Below are 18,251 nucleotides of genomic sequence, written 5' to 3' on the forward strand. Positions count from 1 at the left end.
GTGGAGAGTGGATGGAGAGCAGCCCTGAGTAGAAGGATGAGGAGGGCCACAAAGATACTCCAAGGGCTGGAGTCCCTCTGCTATGGGGACAGGCTGAGAGTTGGGGATGTTCAGCCTGGAGAAGAGAAAGCTCCGGGAAGACCTTATTGTGGCATTTCTGTACTTAAAGGGGCTTATAAGAAAGATGGGGACAGACTTTTTTGTAAGGTCTGTAGTGATAGACATGTGGTAATGGCTTTAAAGAGGGTAGATTTAGGTTGGACATAAGGAAGAAATTTTTTACGATGAGGGTAGGGAGGCAGTGGAACAGGTTGCCCAGAGAAGCTGTGGATGCCCCATCCCTGGAAGTGTCCAAGACCAGGCTGGATGAGGCTCTGAGCAACCTGGTCTAGTGGAAGGGGTCCCTGTCCCTGCCAGGAGGGGGGTGGAACTAAATGACCTTGAAAAGTTCCTTCCAACCCAGACCATTCTACGTTTCTTCAGTTTCAGTTAACGCTACCATCTGGGTTGGAAAGGAAGGAATTCAGCATCTTTTGGCAATGGGAGGTGGTGACTCCAAAGAGCGCTTCCATCGGGGCCGCTAATAGATTTTCTCTTGGGTAATGAGCGGTGGGGACAGTTAACATTCATCTTAATTAGTCTTGAGCAAAAGCGAATGTGAGCCTTGGTGCTTTGAGCGCTGCATAATGGATAGCACGAAACAGCATCAAAGTCCTTGGCCTGGTGGAAATGAAAGGACCGAAGAAATGTCATTTGTGCTGCAATACAGGCAAATGACAAGTTGTTTTTGCCGGTGTTGAATGAGACAAAGCCGGGCCTGGGTAAGCTCATGTCAGCTCCTGGGGGCTCCTGGTCCTGGCCCCTGTCGGCGGCAGCATGGGGAGGGGAGGTAAAGCTTCAGTCACCCAGGAGGTCCCTCAAAGGACAAAGTCTAACAGTTTTCTAATGCTATTAAATGGCTCGAGCCACCCACGAGGGTAATGGATTGCAGAAACTACCAGGTTTTACGATTCTGGGTGTTCCTTCTTGGGAGGAAGCAGGGAGGGTAGAAGAAAGGGATTTTAATGCTTATTGATCCTTCCTAAGGCTCCTGGATCTCACCGAGCCTGAAATGGAGGTGGGGGGATTGGCACGCACGTTGCAGCCTTCTGGGGAGCACCAAGAGCTCTCGTTGGGTGGGAAGGTTGTTCACAAGGAGGGAGTGAGGCTAGCAGGTCTGAAAAGCAGCAGAGAGGTAGTTTGAGCTGGAGTTTGCCCATGCTTTGTGCTCCTGCTGACTTGCAGGGGGGGATTTGGTGCAGCTTTTCTAAGAATATTACTTGGTTTTTAGTTAAAAGTTCAAATGTGACACAAACTCCATGCAAAGACATTGGGGTTTGCACCCTGGGATGCTTCTGGCCGAATTTTGTCCCCTCTTATTGTGGTGCGATGCCAGAGGGACTCCAGATTCACAGGGTGCAACCAGGAGCCAACTCGATGGCTGCCGGTGATCCCACCTGGGGCTGCACGGCCATGATTTATGGCTCTGCCGTGATGCGTTCGGAAGATCAAGGAGAACATTGAAGCACATTAGGAATTAAGCTTGACCATGGCAGGACTACATAAAGAGAATTAATTTGTCAAAGGTGCCTTTCAGCAGAGGAACTTGGAGTATTTCTGCCAGACAGGGACCATCTCCCAAAGCCTTCCTGGAGCTGGCGGTTCGGGGTGAGGATGAACATTAGCCCAGGCCCTCTTCTCGCATCAGATACCAAAGATGAAAAATTTGCTCTTTCCTCCTCCGTGACAAAGCAAATAGGCTTTAGCAACAGGGAACACATTACCTGCCATGAATTAGTAGGGAAATTGTGAGAATGAGGGATGGGAAAAAGATTGGGATGCTACGGCTTTATCTTACAGGATAACTTTCTTGCATCCCATGGGCTAAATGGTGGAGTTTATATAGATTTTATAATTAATTTCTATGCTGACTTTTGGCAATGTCTAATGCTTGGCTCTGCTGCTGGGAGGAACAAGCCCAGCTCCCTGCAGGGGATTCCCTCCCGTCCCTGGACCCTGTTCCCTGTGGGCCCGGAGCAGCTCCGCACAAAGCTCGGCTTTAAATGCTCAGCTCTTCCAAGCCTCTCCCTGTGCCAAACCTTCTGACATTTACAGTGTCCTGGCTCAGCTGTGAAGGATTTGGGACTTGTAAATCTTAATGCTCAGGGAGCTGGGGACTGAGTGGATATTTGACGTGCTCTAAGGATGGGAGTGAATGCGGAAGGGTGTAAGCCATCACACTTAAGAGAAAACAAATTGGGGCTGCTTGGTTTTCCCCTGTGGGTGCTCCATGAGGCCAGGATGGGCTGCACAAGCCTGTGTGTGCTGCTTGCAGCCAGCCTGTTGCTCTCTCCAGGGAGCAGAGTTGGCTGTTCGGGCTTTAGTGAACAACAAATTGCCTTTTTCTCCTCAGTGCAACCCAATGATCTCAAAATACATCCATCAGCTTTCTTTCCTGCCCTGGAGAGTTAAGTAGGAGCTCTAAATCCTGCTCAACAGGAGGGAAACTGAGGCACAGAGCTGCCACGTTGTTTTCTTCCACGCTATCCTGGAACCATGCATCCCAGAGCCAGATGATTCTGAGATGCCTTTGAGATCTGGCCCTTTTCTCCCTACACATTGTGTATTTTGGGAGCAAAAACCGTGAGACCCTCCCTCCTGTAACCTCCCCATGTTCAAGCACATGCTTTGGGAGCCAAAGCCTCACCTCCTGCCCTGCCTTTCAATTGTTTTCCCTCTTACCTTCTGCTGCGTTTCCCTTTTCCCAGCAGTTAAAGTAATGGACCTCGTAGATCATATAATAAATAGGTATTGAGTTCGTGCCACAGGCTGGATCAGAATTGATTGACCCGTGGGAATACACTCCTTCACAATCAATAAGAGGCCATCAGGCTGGATAAATCTTGATAACAACTGCAACAGGGAAGTCGATATGTGTATTAATATATACGTTAAGCGAGTATATATCTTCTGCCCGGAGACAACATTGCGTTTGGCAGCTGGCGGAGCGGGATGGGTTGAGGAGGAGACCGAAATATCCAGAGCACTGAGGATGGCAGGGATGGGGAAGGGCAGCAGCTTGATACTCTGCGAGGGTGTTTGATGTCGAAATAAGAGCTGGCTGCTTCGGTGCCGGCTGAGCTTCTCTAACCCATTGTAGCATCAATCCCCGTTTGTTCGCACCGCCGTGACGCGCTCCTCTGGCCAGGGATGCTGGAAGGGAAAGTTCTCCTCTGTGTTTTAACAGTGTATTCCAAATGCCATAATATTTTTATTTTGGCCGTGGCTTCTTGGGGAAAGTACTTAACGCAGCAGGACTCGGCGCTGAAGCACTTGGCTAGAGAGGAAGGGATTTAAGCGCGTGTTTAAGGGAAAGCCTGTGATTAAGTGCCCTGCTGAGAGATGGTCCCAACCAAGTCTTTCTACTGGTGCCAGCTCTTCCCTTCGCTATTGAATGACATCTCAGCACGAGTCCTTGGTTTTTCTGAGCGTTGGCAGTGCTGGGGGTCCTCTTTGGGGCTGGGCTGGGCTGGGCTGTTTGCTGGGGCAGGTCCTGGGGGAAACCATGTGCTGGCATCCTCTTGTTTAGCCAAAGACGAGGCTGCCCAGGGAAGTAGATCCCTCCTGTGACAGCATTATTAATTTTTTTTAATAATACTTATTATTACTATTCCAAAGTGGAGTTGGGTTCTAGTGAGGCAACTACCTCGATCAAAAGATTTGCTGCTTCTCTCTCTCTAAAAGAAGGGGGGTTTAAAAAAATTCTTTTCCTTCCTCAAGTACAAAGTGGTCAGAGGATCACAGTGCAGAGAATATATTAGGCTCCTTCAAAGGCAAGGAGAGGTCAAAGCGCCTTCACACAGCCCTGTACACCCAGCCAGCCCTCTTGGAGCTGATTACGAGCGCACCCTTTCAAAAGGCAGCAAGTGCCACCCAAAGCATCAAGTATTTTCGGATGACTTGTTTGCAACCGGGGCTTTAGATAAGCCCTGGGACTGCTTTGCATTCACCTGTCTCTTAGCTCTTTTCTCCGCAGCTGTAAAATAGCTCTCTGACACTATCGCCTCCAAATAAAAATGCATGAAGTTGGCTTTTTCTAAATAACTTGTTTTTCCCCAAAGCTGCGATAGAGTTGGAGCTACTTTTCGGGAAGGCTGATCCTCTTCCTCCTCCCAGCCCTTGCGGTTTGGCTGTGCTGGCTGTAGTTATCTCCTGTGCCAGCTGCTGGGAGGAAAATTTTGCTGCCTAAGTAATATCCATCAAAGGACGGCACTTCCATCGGCAGAGATAGCGAGTGCGGGACGAGGGGAGCGTTGTCTCTTTGAGGCTTTTTTATTTCCCCACACTAATTTTGCTCTGCAGATGCTCCTTCCTGCAAAGTGGGAGCCGGGTCACTGTGAGCTCCAGGCTGGGGACCTGGCTGAAAATATTGCTTGCGGCAGGTAATGATATTCCCAATTATATTCCCTGCATCCCCGTTGGGGTTGCTTTGGGAGACTTGTGTAAGGATTCAGTTCAGAGGTGGAGTTTGCTGGGAAAAGTTCCGGGATGCCTGCAGGGGAACCAGGCTCTGATGGATGCTGGTGCTTGGCATCAGGTCTCCTGGTGCTCCCGGTCCAGCATTTCATGGCATTGTGCTGCTGTGACACTGTCAGCTGCTGCTTTCCCCCCTGGCTGTGGTCTGGTGAGGATGGATGGTGTTTCTTGGTGCCCCGGAAGGAAGATAACCACATGTTGCTTTTGTTGGCCTGTGAGCTGGCCAAGCCTTTTCATCCCCCTCCCAGCTTTTTATCAGGGAAAAAAATCCCCATATATAGGTGTGGGGTCTGACACATGCCAGCCTTCTCCTTAGACTGAGACCTAACAAACTCATTTCAGCTCTGTCTGGTTGTCCTGGCAGTGTGTCCCCGCTGTCCTAGGGGTGGTGTTTAGATGCAGAAGGCTTGGGGAGCTGGAGCTGGATGATGCCACTGCTCTGCTTCGCTCACGCCGGCATAGCAGGGAGAGCGTGTGTAGGGTGCGATATTTCTTATTGATTCTGAGGAAGAAAAAGCCCAAACCTCTCACTTTGCTGCTCTTCCAGCCTTGTTTAACCTTCCATTTTGTGACAGACATTTGTGACTATCTAGTTTCAAAAGCACAAATGCCAGATATTGGCAAAAGAGAAAAACAAGCCAATACAGGGACACAGCTTGAAAACTTCCCGAATAACTTGGGCACGTGCAGGTGTGTGCAGTACTCATTCCTCCCCTCCCTGCCACGGCTAGTCCTGCTCCAATGAAAACTAATAAGTCCCAGCTCAGCGGCTCTGGTTGCTGTGGCCATGCTTTTCTTAATATTCCCCAAATATTTCTTATTTTCCATGAAATATGAAAAAACAGTAAACTGATGGGCAATGTGGAAGCATCTTAACAGCCCCTCCTTTGCCCTGTCTTTCCTCAAGCACAGATGTAACCTGCTAGCAGAGGTGTTTTTATATGAAAGTACTTATTATTAATTCCCACTCTCTCCTTCTGTGTCTCCCCTGGGTGTATATTGCTGGCTATCACCATGGTATCTGAGCTCGTTCCCCATAAATCAATATACTAGAAAGTAATGAGCTTCCTGGGGTCTGGCATTTATCACTTTGGGGTGTTCAAATGATCCTATTTAATTTAATGGGCATTTATGTGGATGGTTGGGCAGAAGGAAGAAAAGCACAAACCACCGGTAAGTAACGGCATCGTGACCCGCGTGCAACTGCCGCACCGTCGGCTCAGAATTTATTCCTGCTCCTGAGCAGGAGCCAGGCTCGGGTCTTCAACCCTGTAGAAGTGACGGATGTCAGCGTGGAGGTGATGGCCATCGATATTTCAGAGGGAGAGGGAAAAACCCCAATGGGTGGGGGATGGGTGAGACTGTTTTCCCGTCGAATGGCAGTAATATCAAGAGGCAGTGCTCTAACTCTTCCTCACTCATCCCTCCCAAATTGTTCCTCTGCAAGTCGCTTTGGCTTTGCTCCCGTTGCTGATGTCTTCAGCCCACGCTGGTGAAATGCAGAGTGTTTATAAAGCAATTTGGGATTTGGCTTGCTTGGCTGAACACTTCAAAAACTCATTTTGAATAGAGTTGCATCTGCAGTGGGATGGGGCCGCGGGGCCGGGACTTTCGAAGGGGCCGGTGAGGGGAAAGCTGGGAGTGGAGTTGTGCCGTGGGCTGAGGTGAATTCCTGGATACTGGGGAGCCCAGGACAAACCCCTGTGTCTCCCCAAGCTGCCCGTCTGGGCTGTCCCTGCCCCCTCTCAGCTCTGGCTGGGGTTCGGGTGCCGGAGCGTGTGTCACCAACCTCCTTGCTCTGCTGATGGGTGGGATGGAGAGGCTTAGGAGGAGAAGACACGTATTTGTTTATGAATACGTACTTCAGTGGTGAATAAGCTGGGATCTGTCTGAAGACGCAAATCGTCTGCCTTTGTTTCTGGTGTCAAGCGTAGGCGGTCTCTGGCCTTGTGATCCGCAGCATCGCTCGCTCGCAGCCGGCTGGGTACCTCAATGCCGCGGTGCAGCGTAGACCTCTTCAAGTGGAAAGGCAGAAGACGATGTGCGTGCCCCGGGAGCTGCGCTTTGTGCCTGCCGCTCCTGCCCGAATGGGGAACGATTGATGGCAGAGGAGGATCGAGAAGAAGCAAAATTGTTGAGCTCTGCCATGAAAAGGTTGTGCAGGTGGTGGCTGAATGGGCTCAGGTGCTGCATAATAGATATCAACCGGGCTTTATCTCCGCACTGGCAGCTCCTTATCCGGCAAGAAAACTCTGAACAAATACCGGTGCGGCGCTCGCTAGTTGAATTCATTCGGAGGAGTTATTCATCGAGGGGCGGAGAGAGGCACCTGGGCTGCCTCGATGGCTCTACCGAGGTCCGAGGAGGGGTGGTGGCATGTCCCGTGTGCTGGTACCACCACCCTGGGTCTGAGCGGTGGCTGCTCTCCTCGTGCTGGGTGCCTCCACTGCCTCCTTTAATGCGGTCCCTCTGGAGATGGGAATCTCATCAGTAAAGGGCTGTGGGCTCCGCTCCCAGGGTTCTCTCTGCAGTTCAGACAGGCAGAAATTTGAGGATTGTTCTCTAAACAACCCTTTTCCAGGAAAACAGCTGATCTTAACTCACTTTAGGGATGAAATCAACCCCCCTCTCAGCACTAATGTATTCATTGCACTGGTAAAGTCGATTTACGACTAATGCAGACCACAAGCAACTTTCTGGAATGGTTTTCTCTGGGGGGAAACAAGCGTTTGCTGGGGAGCGGGGAGGGCAGGGAGGAGGGTAAGCAGGCAGGTCATGGGAGGTGGCAGAAAGCCTGTTGCATCACAGAGCTTGAAGTTTTACAGGGTTATTTAGCAAATTAGTGCAAAAAACTTTCATACTGGAGAAGTAGTCCGTCATTATTTGACACTGTTTAATTCCAGTTGCAGAAACCCCAGGGCTGTCTTTATCACTTATTTCTAAGTAGCAGTTTGAGTGCTTGGATCCTAATCTTCAGAGGGATTCGTATTTCTCGGTGACTGCAGCAGATAGGAAGCGGCTGGTGGTGCTGGAGGAAGATGGTGTTTGCAATTGTGTGTGCCTCGGGTTTGCAGTCCAGCTGGTGTGCCCAGGGACGTGCTGAGACACCTCAGCAAGGACAGGCATGACCAAGGAGGCAGTTGCAGGAGTATGAAAATGCCCCAAACTCCCTGCTGTGGCTTGTCTGCATCCAGCAATGTTATTTCCAACACGATCTGCAATGAAGTGCTCCGAAGTATGCTGTTGTCTTTCCAAAACCCGTGAGTTATATGATTGGTCCCATTCCTTCTTGACCTGAAAATTGTGCTCTCTGCTGCTGAGCATCACTATCCTCGGTGTGTCCCTTCCTCCTCAGCCGTGACGAGGGTCCCAACCTGCCCCTCTCCCCGTGGTACCCGGGCAAAACCACGGTGGCTTCGTTGGATGCTCCTCAGCCCCTGTAGCAAGGCACAGTTCAGGCTGATTATTTCCAGCTGAAAAGGGTAAAAACCTGCTATTTCCCAGGGGATAAATCCAGGCCGGTCTGTGCTGGCATCCCTGGGACTGGAGGAGAGGGGCAAAGGGGAAAGCAATGGAGCTGAGGGAGGATGCAGTGGGGCGGGAGAGCAAAGGAATTAAAACCTGTAACTTTTTATTTGTTAACTAGACAGGATCAAATTAACATCTGTGGCTGCCGAAGCCTCTTTAACGAGATGTGTGTCGGGCGCTTTATTTCCCGGGCACAGGTATCCAGTCTCATCTTTCTAAAGTTGCCTGTAATGAGCGTGGGTGGAAATAGAAAAGCAAAAAAGCCCTTTTTGGTGGGCGGGAGTCGAGGCAGCATCCACCCACATACTCCATTATGATATTCAAATGTCAATATATTTTTAATTGGTTTATATCAAAAAAAATCCCCCCCCCCCCCTTCCCCCTCCAGCTGCCTTTGGTAATTAAGGCTCTGTAAATAGATTTTACTGTAATTGGTACGAGAAGGAAAATTGGAGGACATTGTACAGTGCATTGGGGTTTGGGTTTTTTTTTCCCTCCCTGTCTTTCCTCTTTTGACTCATATTACATCTGTGAGTATTGTATGCTCTGAGGGAAGAGGCGGGGAGCCACGGCCAGTTTTGCACAGCAAGTCTGAAGCAAGAGGACCAGGTGGTTTGCTCGTGGCTGGGATGTGGGGACGAGCCGGGGAACCAGCCCAGGTTACCCCGTATGGTGCTCGACACCACGCTGACGGCACCAGCAGACACTGCTTTTGACTCATATTACATCTGTGAGTATTGTATGCTCTGAGGGAAGAGGCGGGGAGCCACGGCCAGTTTTGCACAGCAAGTCTGAAGCAAGAGGACCAGGTGGTTTGCTCGTGGCTGGGATGTGGGGACGAGCCGGGGAACCAGCCCAGGTTACCCCGTATGGTGCTCGACACCACGCTGACGGCACCAGCAGACACTGGGGAGCAGCGTGAGCTCCTTCCCAGTGCCAAACTGGGGAGAGCCCCCAGTTTCTCTGCTGCATCTTCAATCTGCCTTGAGATGTAGCCAAAGCTCTTGCGGTTATTTATAGCTCCCTGCCACAGCCGCTGCCTTTATCATTTGGGGATGTTTCTCAGTGGGGGTTTATAAAACATGGTTTTATCTTCTCCCTTTTCCTGTTCTTTCAGCCTGTGTAAAGGACGGACTCTCTACTCGGTGGTGAGAGATGCCAAAATCGTCCTGGATGTCAACAAGACAAGGCAGATAGCGCAAGAAATTGTGAAGGTATGATACGGTGCGGGGGCAGCTTGCCACACGTGGGGGTCCTGATCTGGCCAAGAGCCTGTCTGAGCTGCTCTGGGGAGTGGGAGTGAAGAAACCAAGGAATCTGGACACCTCTTGGCTTTAAAATCCAGGTCTCTCAGACCTCCCTCACCCACTTCGAGCTGAACTGGGGTGTCACCAAGGCGTCCCGTGGGCTCCCCATGCAGCGGTGAGCTTGGGGCTCATCCTTGCCACAGCTCCTCTTCCCCCTTGGAAGTGCAGGTGTTTAAGCCCAGCTTTGCTGCTGCTGTGAGGTGCCAGTTGGATATTCCTCTCATCTTGGAAAAAAAAAAAAATCAACGGCAGTTGGTCTGAGGTTTGCACGTCTAATGAAAGCATCCCCGCAGCCAAGGCGCCTGGAGGAGTCAGTGCCGCGGTGCTCGTGGCAGGGGGCTGTGTGTGCCACGAGGCAGAGCACACGTACGTTTTTCTGAGCTAAAAAAGCTTTTCCTTTCACAGAGATGACTCAAAGTGCGTCTTCGACACTTCAGACGTGACTGTATAAATAGATGCTGGGGAGGATCCTCATGTGGTGGGGTCAAGTGGCTGGGAAGTTGGGTCCTGAACCATCAAAGCTTCCCATCGAGTGTCTGCAGCGGCTCGTTTTCCTGAGAGGTGTTGAGCCGTCTGCCAGAGTAGGTTTTCACTGTGATTCCAGACATATTTAACACCAAACGGTACCAAAAGTATTTGGCACGTGTCCTACCCCAGCAGCCGCAACACTGACCTTGTGCCTGCTCAAGGTCAGCCAGCACCTCCGGCCCCCAGCAAGACCGAATTGTCTGGGACTGAGCTCACGTTTAACGTATTTCTATGGAGGGGAAAAAAAGTTTTTCTGGCAGATCTTAAAGCTCCTTAAATATTCAAATCCACGCTATAAACCAGAATATGTGCTGCGATATATCCTGAATGGTGCCATTCCTCTGCCTGTGCTTATGCTGTCTCTTATTAGATTGCCTATTTTGCGTTTATTTACACCCAGATTCAGTGGTGTATACATTCATAGTGCATGCTGCTTTTAACGTAAATTCCTGAAATTCCTCCAAAGTCTCTGGGCACCGGGCAGGAGCTGGCAGTCAGGCATAGGCTTAACCAATTCGCTGAGCCGCCCGTGTCTGTCCGGCCATTGCAGGAGGTGTCTTGGAGCGGTGATGTGGCTGAGCCCCGCGTTGGGGTGGTGGAGGGAAGCCGTGAGAGACCAACCCTGCATCTTTGGTGTGCTGTCCGGAGTCACCCAGCAGGTCTGCCTGCCCCACGGGTACTCCTGAGCCCACTGGGTGATGCTGTCAGCCCTAAGCAGGGCTGTAGTGTGCCCCAAGCTGGGTGGTGGCACCAGAGCTGGGATGTCTGAGGCAGCTGAGGGTCTTTCTGCTTCATTTCTGGTTTTGATCCCCTTTTCCACTTTTTAAAGATGGATTTTTCCCACTGAGCAAACATCTCAAGCATCACAGAGGTTTGTCTCACATGTTTTCCCCTGACTACCACCACTCTTGTGCTCAGGGTTCTTGCCTCCCAGATGTTCACAGCGGGCGGTAATGGCTCCGTTCAGCCCCTTTCTCTGTGCCTCGCTTCGTGTGGGCTGGGGCTTTGAGGACTGAGATTTCTGCGGCTGCATGTGTGGTAGAAACGAGTTGGAAACGTCAAACTGTGGTGTTGTGAGGCATTGCCAGCACCAGGGAAGCATCCCTGGATCTGTGAGGTGGAAGAATGACCATGAAGAATGTCACCCATAAGATCTGCTGAAGCAAATCAGCCTGAATGCACATGGCCCTGGCTGTAGCCCCAGCAGCAAGCTGGCTCCCTTGCATCCCCTCTCCTCCTTGGAAGCATGGGGTTGGGTGCTCCTGTGCAGGGCAGAGGGGCTTTGGCTGACCTGGCTCCCTGTAGGAATGAGCAGAGGTCCAGAGGCAAAGCTGCGCAGCATGGGTGCTGAGCCCAGGCTCGCCCTGCGCACCGGAGGGATCTTCCGACGACAGCTCCATGCTCGCAGGACAGGTCCATCAGTGCTGTGCCCCGGACACGTGGCCTGTTGCTGGTGTGTGCCACGAGGAGCAGTTTCTCTGCCTTCCCACCTCTCCAGGTCAACCATCAGCAGGTGCTAAGGAGGTTTTGGTGGACTTGGTGTGGAGAAGCGAAGGAAAACCCCAAAATCTTGGTTTGGTTGGACGTGGGGCAGCATCTCCCCCAGGAGCTGGATGCAGGACCACAGCTCCATCTCCATTACCTGGTCATGGCAGTTGTCTGACTTTATCCTTCAAGTCCCTGCATGCGATAGGAGAGCTGCTAAGCTTATTGGATTAGTGGGTGCAAGGGCTCTCGTTATGCTGTGATTCTCCAGCGGCGAAAGTTAATTTATTTCGGAAGCGAAGCCGGCAGAGGGAGCTGGCTTTTCATGCATGCCGGGCAGCCGAGCAAATTAAGGCATTACTGGGCCAAGAGTGTTTTCTCACAGATCATCCCAGGGGCAAAGGCGGCAGGGCTGGAATTTGCAGTGGGATCTGCACGATACCTCGAAGCAAAGCGAGGGATTTGGGTCTGCTGAGAGCTCCTCGAGAAACACCTTCAGCAAAGGTTTGGCTGCATTTATTGATTGCGTGGGAGATGTGTTCCCATCCATGCTGTGTGAGCACGGGTTCAAAGTCCCTGCTGGAGAGCATCCCCGTGGCGCTGGGTCTCATCCTGTCTGGTGGCAGCTCGGTGCTCCTGCGCTTTGCAGGAGGAAGACACTCACAGCATTGCAATGCGGTTCCTCGCACAACCCTGACACCTTGTGAAGGTGACAGTGACATTTTAAAGCAGATTTTTAAACCTCATCATTATTTCATGTGCTGGGAAGTGGAGCCCCCTAATTAATCCTGGTGCTGGAATGGTCCTGTCATCCAGCTGCAGCTGTGGGATCTCGAGGCCAGCCACAGCCCCAAATCCTTCCCTTCCTCCAGCATCCCATAGCAAAGGTCCTCCAGGATTTGACCCCATGACTTGCTGGGCTGCAGTGTTTGCTGTCCTGGAGCAGAGCCCCGTGGGTCTGTGCTGCTGGCAAGTCCTTGGTACCTTCTTTGTTCCCACATCCTGGGCATTTGCATTTGAGGATTTGTGGGTTTTTTCAGGTTGCTTTCCCAATTTTCCCCATATAGTTTCTGCATTTGGATCGTGCCTCCCAGCTCCACATCAGCTGTAAATTTAAAAATACATTTTTGTTCCACTGCCTGTGTGGTTAATGACAATATGTGAAATATCAGACCTAGGATGGACCCTCGTGGAAATCCAGTTAACAAATCTCCCGTGTCGGTGATGGACAACTGATATTCGCTCTTAAGCATCAGTTTGCTGGCCCACTTGGCATTTATCCTTCAGCAGCTTCCTCTAGACCAAGTTTCCCCTAGTCTGCTTATGAGAATGAAAAGTGAGACAGCATCAAAAGCCCTGCTGAAGTCAGGATAAATGGCTTTTATCATGCTCCCCGTTCCCAGAGCTGGTGATCCTGTTGAGCTGAACATTCACCACGTCGAGCTGTCGGCAGTCTGCTTGATTTGCCGACACTAAACAAGCCCGGTGCAGGGAGTTCGGATTTCCCACCCATGGTCTTTTTTTTTTTTTTGCATCATTAGCAATAATTTTAATTAACCACCAAGTAGTTTATCCTAGGGGAAAAGAATTAAGGCTGGACTCCTGCGAGGCGCTTGTTTCCAGGCTAATGGTGTCGGTGTGCGCATCGGAAGCACTAATGGCTCAGCCAGGGTGTGCGATAGCGGTGATGAAGAGCTTTGTCTTATTACCCTTCTGCTCCCAGCCCCAAAAGACAGTGAAGGCAAAAACATCATCATCATCAATTTCTCAGCAGAGGATTTCAGGAAAACGACCGCCAGTTTGGTTTGCCGTTCGTTTTTCTTGCATAACCAATTAATCAGGAAGATGAGTGGGCGCTGTGACAGCCGAGATGCCCACACCGTGACCACAGTGGGCATCGCTGTGAGCACCGCCCAATGCCCATCCCAAGCCGGGGACACCCTGGACACCTGCCCTTTCTGCAGGGTCGTTTGGGGACATGCCACCTTTGGCTGTGACCCAGCTGTAGCCTGGTGGTGTGCACGTGTTGTCGTGACACAGGGTCGCTCACAGCTGGGCTCTCCCTGTCTCGGCAATCGTGGGGCTGCCCCTGCTCTGTCAGTAACCTGTCTGTCTCTGCTGCTTTTTCAATTCTGGGGTATTTTTCTCTCTTTTCCATTCTAGGGAATGGGCTACCTGCATGCCAAGGGGATCCTTCACAAGGACCTCAAGTCAAAAAATGTTTTCTACGACAACGGGAAGGTGGTTATCACAGACTTCGGCCTCTTCAGCATCTCTGGAGTTCTCCAAGCAGGCAGGTAGGATGTGGCATGGTGGAAATACCAGTGTTCCTCCCCATGCTCCAGAGCTTCCCTTTGGCTGGGAACACAGTGAGGGAGCCCCAAAACCTCCTCTGCAAGTGCCTTTCTGGCACTGCAGCCTCGGTACACATGAGGACAAGGTGCCATTGAGTGTCCTGGGGCTGCCTTGGGCATTTCACCATCTCACCTACAGGATTTTGCTTTTGAGGACGCTTGCATTGGGAAAAGAGCAAGATATGTAGCTCCTGCAGAAACCCCTCTGCCCCTCCGAGCTCCCTTGGAACGCAGCACAACACTCGACGCCGGGTTTGGGTTCGCAGTGCAAACCCCTGGAGGGATAGCGAAAGGAAGGCTGGGGTTTCTGCAGCGAGGTGGGTCTGGGCTCAGTGGCAAGTGGTGAAAACAAACTGCCCTGCTCCTTGGGTGCAGAAGTTGCAGCTTGTTTTCATTTGATTTGGTTTCATTTATGTTTTAAACCTAGCATCGGGGAGGCAGAGTTGCTTTTGATTGGTAGGAAGGAACATGATGCTGGGTGCAAGTCTCCAGCAGTTTGGTTCAGAGAGGCAGGACCTGGCCCAGGGCAGGGTCTCCTGGACCCAACCTCTTCCCATGGGATGCATCATTTCCATGGCTAAACCACCCTGCAGCTGTCCGATGTTCCTCAGGCTCGGTTTCACAGGTGCCAGCAAAGGCCTTGCTCCTTGGCCTTTCCCCAGCAATGTTGTGTTAAATCCCCCGGCATCTGCTTCATCTCCTACCTCTGGGCTGATGCACGGTGCAGTCAGGGCAGCAGCCCGGGTTTGAGCAGTGCTGTCCCCGTGGTTGTCCCCTGGACACTCTGGTGACCTTTTGGGAGCTGCAGGCATCTGGCCACGGCGCCTGTGCCGAGCCAGGGCATGGAGCAAGACGCGGAGAAAACGAGAGCCAACCTTGGGACATTTACAGTGTTGTGACATTTTTTGGACTCTTTGGGTTTTGAATCAAGCCCATTTGGTAAATGTTCCTTATTAATTGGGTTTTTTTTTTCAGTGTTTTGGAGGTTTTCCAGCTGTGGGCACAGCAGGGCAAAGGGTTTCAGTAACTGTGAAAAGGAAAGCTGGGGTGGGGGGAAGGAAACAGAAGAGTGGAAAAAAGAACAAAGATTATATTTTTCTCTTTTGTTAAAGCAAACAAAAAAAAAGCGTTGCTGACTTTTCCCAGCAGGAGAGCACTCTTGCATTAAACCCTTTGTGTTCCAAGCGTGGTGTTATCGCACCGGCAGCTCAGGCAGGTTTCCTCCGGCAGCGCGGTACCAGCCTTCTGGTCCTTTTGGTCTCCATCACCCACATGATAGGGTTTGTCGCTGGAGGGGTTGTGGCTCCCGTCATCACTTTATGGCGAAGACGCTCAGGAGATCAAATGCACCTTGGAAACTCTAATATACTTTTTAATTTCTGTGTGATGAGGTCAAAGGATTAGCGGAAAAGGCGACAACCAGCTTGCTCCATCCCATGCCTCTCGGCGAGCTGGGCAGCCAGCCTTTCTGTTCCACTTGTACAAATATCATCTGGTTTTAGAGCAAATGTAGCCAAAAGCTTAGGAAGCCCATGAAATCCAGCAGCGCTGCTGTTCTCCCCGCAGTGGAGAAATAGATTTTGGGTCTGGCTCAGCAGTTGGGCAGGGGTTTGGGACTTGAGTCCTGCCTGGGTGAGGTTGCAGCTCATTCCAGCAGTGGGAAAATGATTTGGGAAGAAACGGCCAAATTTTGCCAGGAACCTTTGTTATCAAGGTCAGAGATTCTCTGGAGGTAAAATGAGAGATGAGACACTGGGGAAATGGGGTGTCCAATGAGGTGGACCGATGAGTGGCCATCTCTGCGCAAGATTGGGATGTCACTTGGGGGGTAAAGTCCAGGAGATTACTCAGGAGAGGAAGGATGGTCAGAAATGTAAAGATGTAGAGAAATGAGCAGGGTTTTTTTTTTAGAAAAATGGAGAAAATGGGGAAATCTCTGCTCTGAGGAGTTTTCCATGCCCTGGACTGCTGGTGGCATGTCTTCTGCAGGTGGAGAGCTGAGAGAAGGCTTTGGGGATCCACATTCATCGGTCACCATGAGTTTTGAAGCAGCAAGTGTGTGCAGGACTGATTTTCTTTTTCAGGGTGTTTTTTTTTGCTGGTTCTGTTTTCTCTCAGATAAAGAAGAACAACAAAGCCCAGTTTTGGAGGCTTGCATGGACAAGTATGTGTGGAGAAGGGAGCAAATTTTTGCAGGTCGAGTTAAGGACAGTGATGCCGCTTCAGATGCGTGAATGAGAACTACAAACTGGCCTGATTTTGCTAGGGTTAAAAAAAGACATGGCTTAAAAATCCTCCTCTTCCTCCTAGAGCAGGCTCACCTTCAGTTCACGAAAGCATCCGGCACAAGCCGTTTGCAGAGCCCACCCATGCTGTGACACACTTGTGCTGCTGAAAAAACAAGATGGCTATTGCAACTAAAACACATTCTGCAGAGACTTCGTAATCTGGTGTTGTATCCTCGCAAAATCAGATTTAATTCCCCTTTATTTCAATGTTGTTGGGCTTGGTTGGGCTGCTCTGTAATTAGGAGGAGTGCAAGGTGGGTCTTGAGTAGTCTGAATTGCTCCTGTGCACTTGCTTTTGCCTTGGGGCTGGCTTGTGCTTCAGTGGGTCTAGGAGGTGCTTGGCTGGTTGTGCTGCTTTCTCCTCGTGGAAGTGGCCAGGTCAGTTATGAAATCAGGCAAACTTTTGTCATGAAACCTCAAATTGCTGTAATCAGACCAGTTTGGGGATTGCATTGAAGCTCAGCCCTCGCTGCTGGAAGCTCATAAACCCATAGCTGTGTGCTTGGGTGTGCGTGAGCTTTGCAGGGGGACGACGCTGAGCTTGCACGGCAGCTGCCGAGCCAAATCTGGTCTTTGGAGCACCCCCAGGTGAGCCTGAACGCTGGTCCTGGGGTGTCACGTCAACCTAAGTGAGCAAAAATAACAGCCCCAGGGGCAATCCTGGTCTTGCTGGGGGCAGCAGAGCAAGTCTGAGTGCTGACTGCTGCTTCCTGCTCCCCGCTGCCTTCCTGGGGAAGGAGACCATAGGCACGTGGGAGGACGAGCGTGCTCCTCCGTATCTTTTCTAATTGCCCCGGTGCTTAAAGCTTGCTTATAATTAAGAGCTGCCCGCGTAGGGCTGGAGGACAGCAGTGAGGGCTGGCTGGGGAGCTGAAAGCCTCCCCTCTGTGCCAAAGTGCTCTCGCCTGCGGCTCCCGGGGCCGGAAGATCCGTGCTTTGCCGAAGCAGCTGATTGCGGTCATGGGTCTGACACAGCAGGGTGACGAGGAGCCGTTGAGACCCCAGAGTTGGCATGGAGGCTTAATCAGCGATTCCCTGCAGTGGCAGCATCCTTCCCTAGGGAGGGGGTTCCTCCTCCAGTTGCTGCCAGATCTGGGAGTGATGCCTGTGGACAGGGATGGCTTTGCATTGTGAAGATCTGGACTGCGTCGTTTTGGGATTGTGTGTGTTGTGTGCACACAGCTGAGGAGGGAAAAGCCAGCCTAGGAATCAGCATTTGCAGAAGGACCTTGTCATCCTACCTTGGAGGTGGATGGAGATACCCATACCTGGATGCTGTCCCCTGGGATCTGGGATTTTGGCCCTAGCAACCCCGCAGCCATCCCTTACACCTCAGCATTCTCGGGAGGGTACCAAGCCCAAGCAGGGAGAAACTCCTTGATATGAGGTGGTGGGTTCCTCCTTCTCTAGCCTGGCATGGGACAGTTTTTGTTACCTTCTGCTGAGTTTGGCCTTAGACACATGATCAAGCTGCTTAATGAGTTACCACCATTGGTGGTCCCTGCCAGGGACCCTTTTTATGCCAGCGGTGCATCCTAGGTGCCTGCCAGAGGATGTAAAGGATGAAGGAGCAGCCAACATCATCCTCAGCCGTTGGCCAAAGGAGCCTAATGTATTTGTACTGAGCAGGGGGACCTTGAGGAGGTAGAGACAGCTGAGGTTGGCTGAGGGGCTGGTGAGGAGATTGAAGATGAAGTGAAATCCCTGGGTGGTGGCCTGGGATTTAATCATGATGTCACAGCAAGGATTGGTCACTACATATTGCAGGGGGCAGGGGGTTCTATCGAAGCCAGGCTGCTCCCATGGGCCATGGCATGGGAGGCTTGGACATGGCGATAGGCTAGAGGGGCTGTTTGGGGACAAACACCTGAAAATGCTCATTTTCTAGGCATTATTATAGGGTGGGTTTTGTTGGAAGAGACCCTTAGAGGTCCCTCGTCCAACCTCCATCTCAAACCACAGTGAGGTGGTGTCAATGGTGGTGGGATTTACCCCAGATAACGCTTTGCCCCTCTGCTCTTTCAAGGTGTTTTGGTGTGTTGGTCTCAGTGTGACCAACAGAACCTGCATCCCCATCATCAGCCTGAAAGGGCTGAAGGTCCCCCTCCTGATCATTCTGTGCCCAAACTGTTCCCTGGCTGCCTGGCAGGGATGGGTGCGAAGCTACTGGGCTGGCATTTCTCAGA

The 18,251-nt window shown here is 51.3% G+C and overlaps 1 protein-coding gene across 1 annotated transcript in view; it reads left to right on the top strand.

Annotated features, from left to right (window-relative positions):
• Window positions 1-18,251, top strand: part of KSR2 (kinase suppressor of ras 2) — a gene marked incomplete at its 5' end in the record, with an annotated part of 71,759 nt that overhangs the window by 49,740 nt on the left and 3,768 nt on the right. Inside the window, 2 exons of the mRNA XM_010153169.1 lie at window positions 9,221-9,317; window positions 13,587-13,720. Of these exons, the coding sequence (XP_010151471.1) occupies window positions 9,221-9,317; window positions 13,587-13,720 (231 nt within the window). The remainder of the gene's footprint in view (window positions 1-9,220; window positions 9,318-13,586; window positions 13,721-18,251) is intronic.

This window comes from Eurypyga helias, unplaced genomic scaffold (assembly GCF_000690775.1).
Source record: "Eurypyga helias isolate BGI_N326 unplaced genomic scaffold, ASM69077v1 scaffold17546, whole genome shotgun sequence".
NCBI classification, from domain to species: Eukaryota; Metazoa; Chordata; class Aves; order Eurypygiformes; family Eurypygidae; genus Eurypyga; species Eurypyga helias.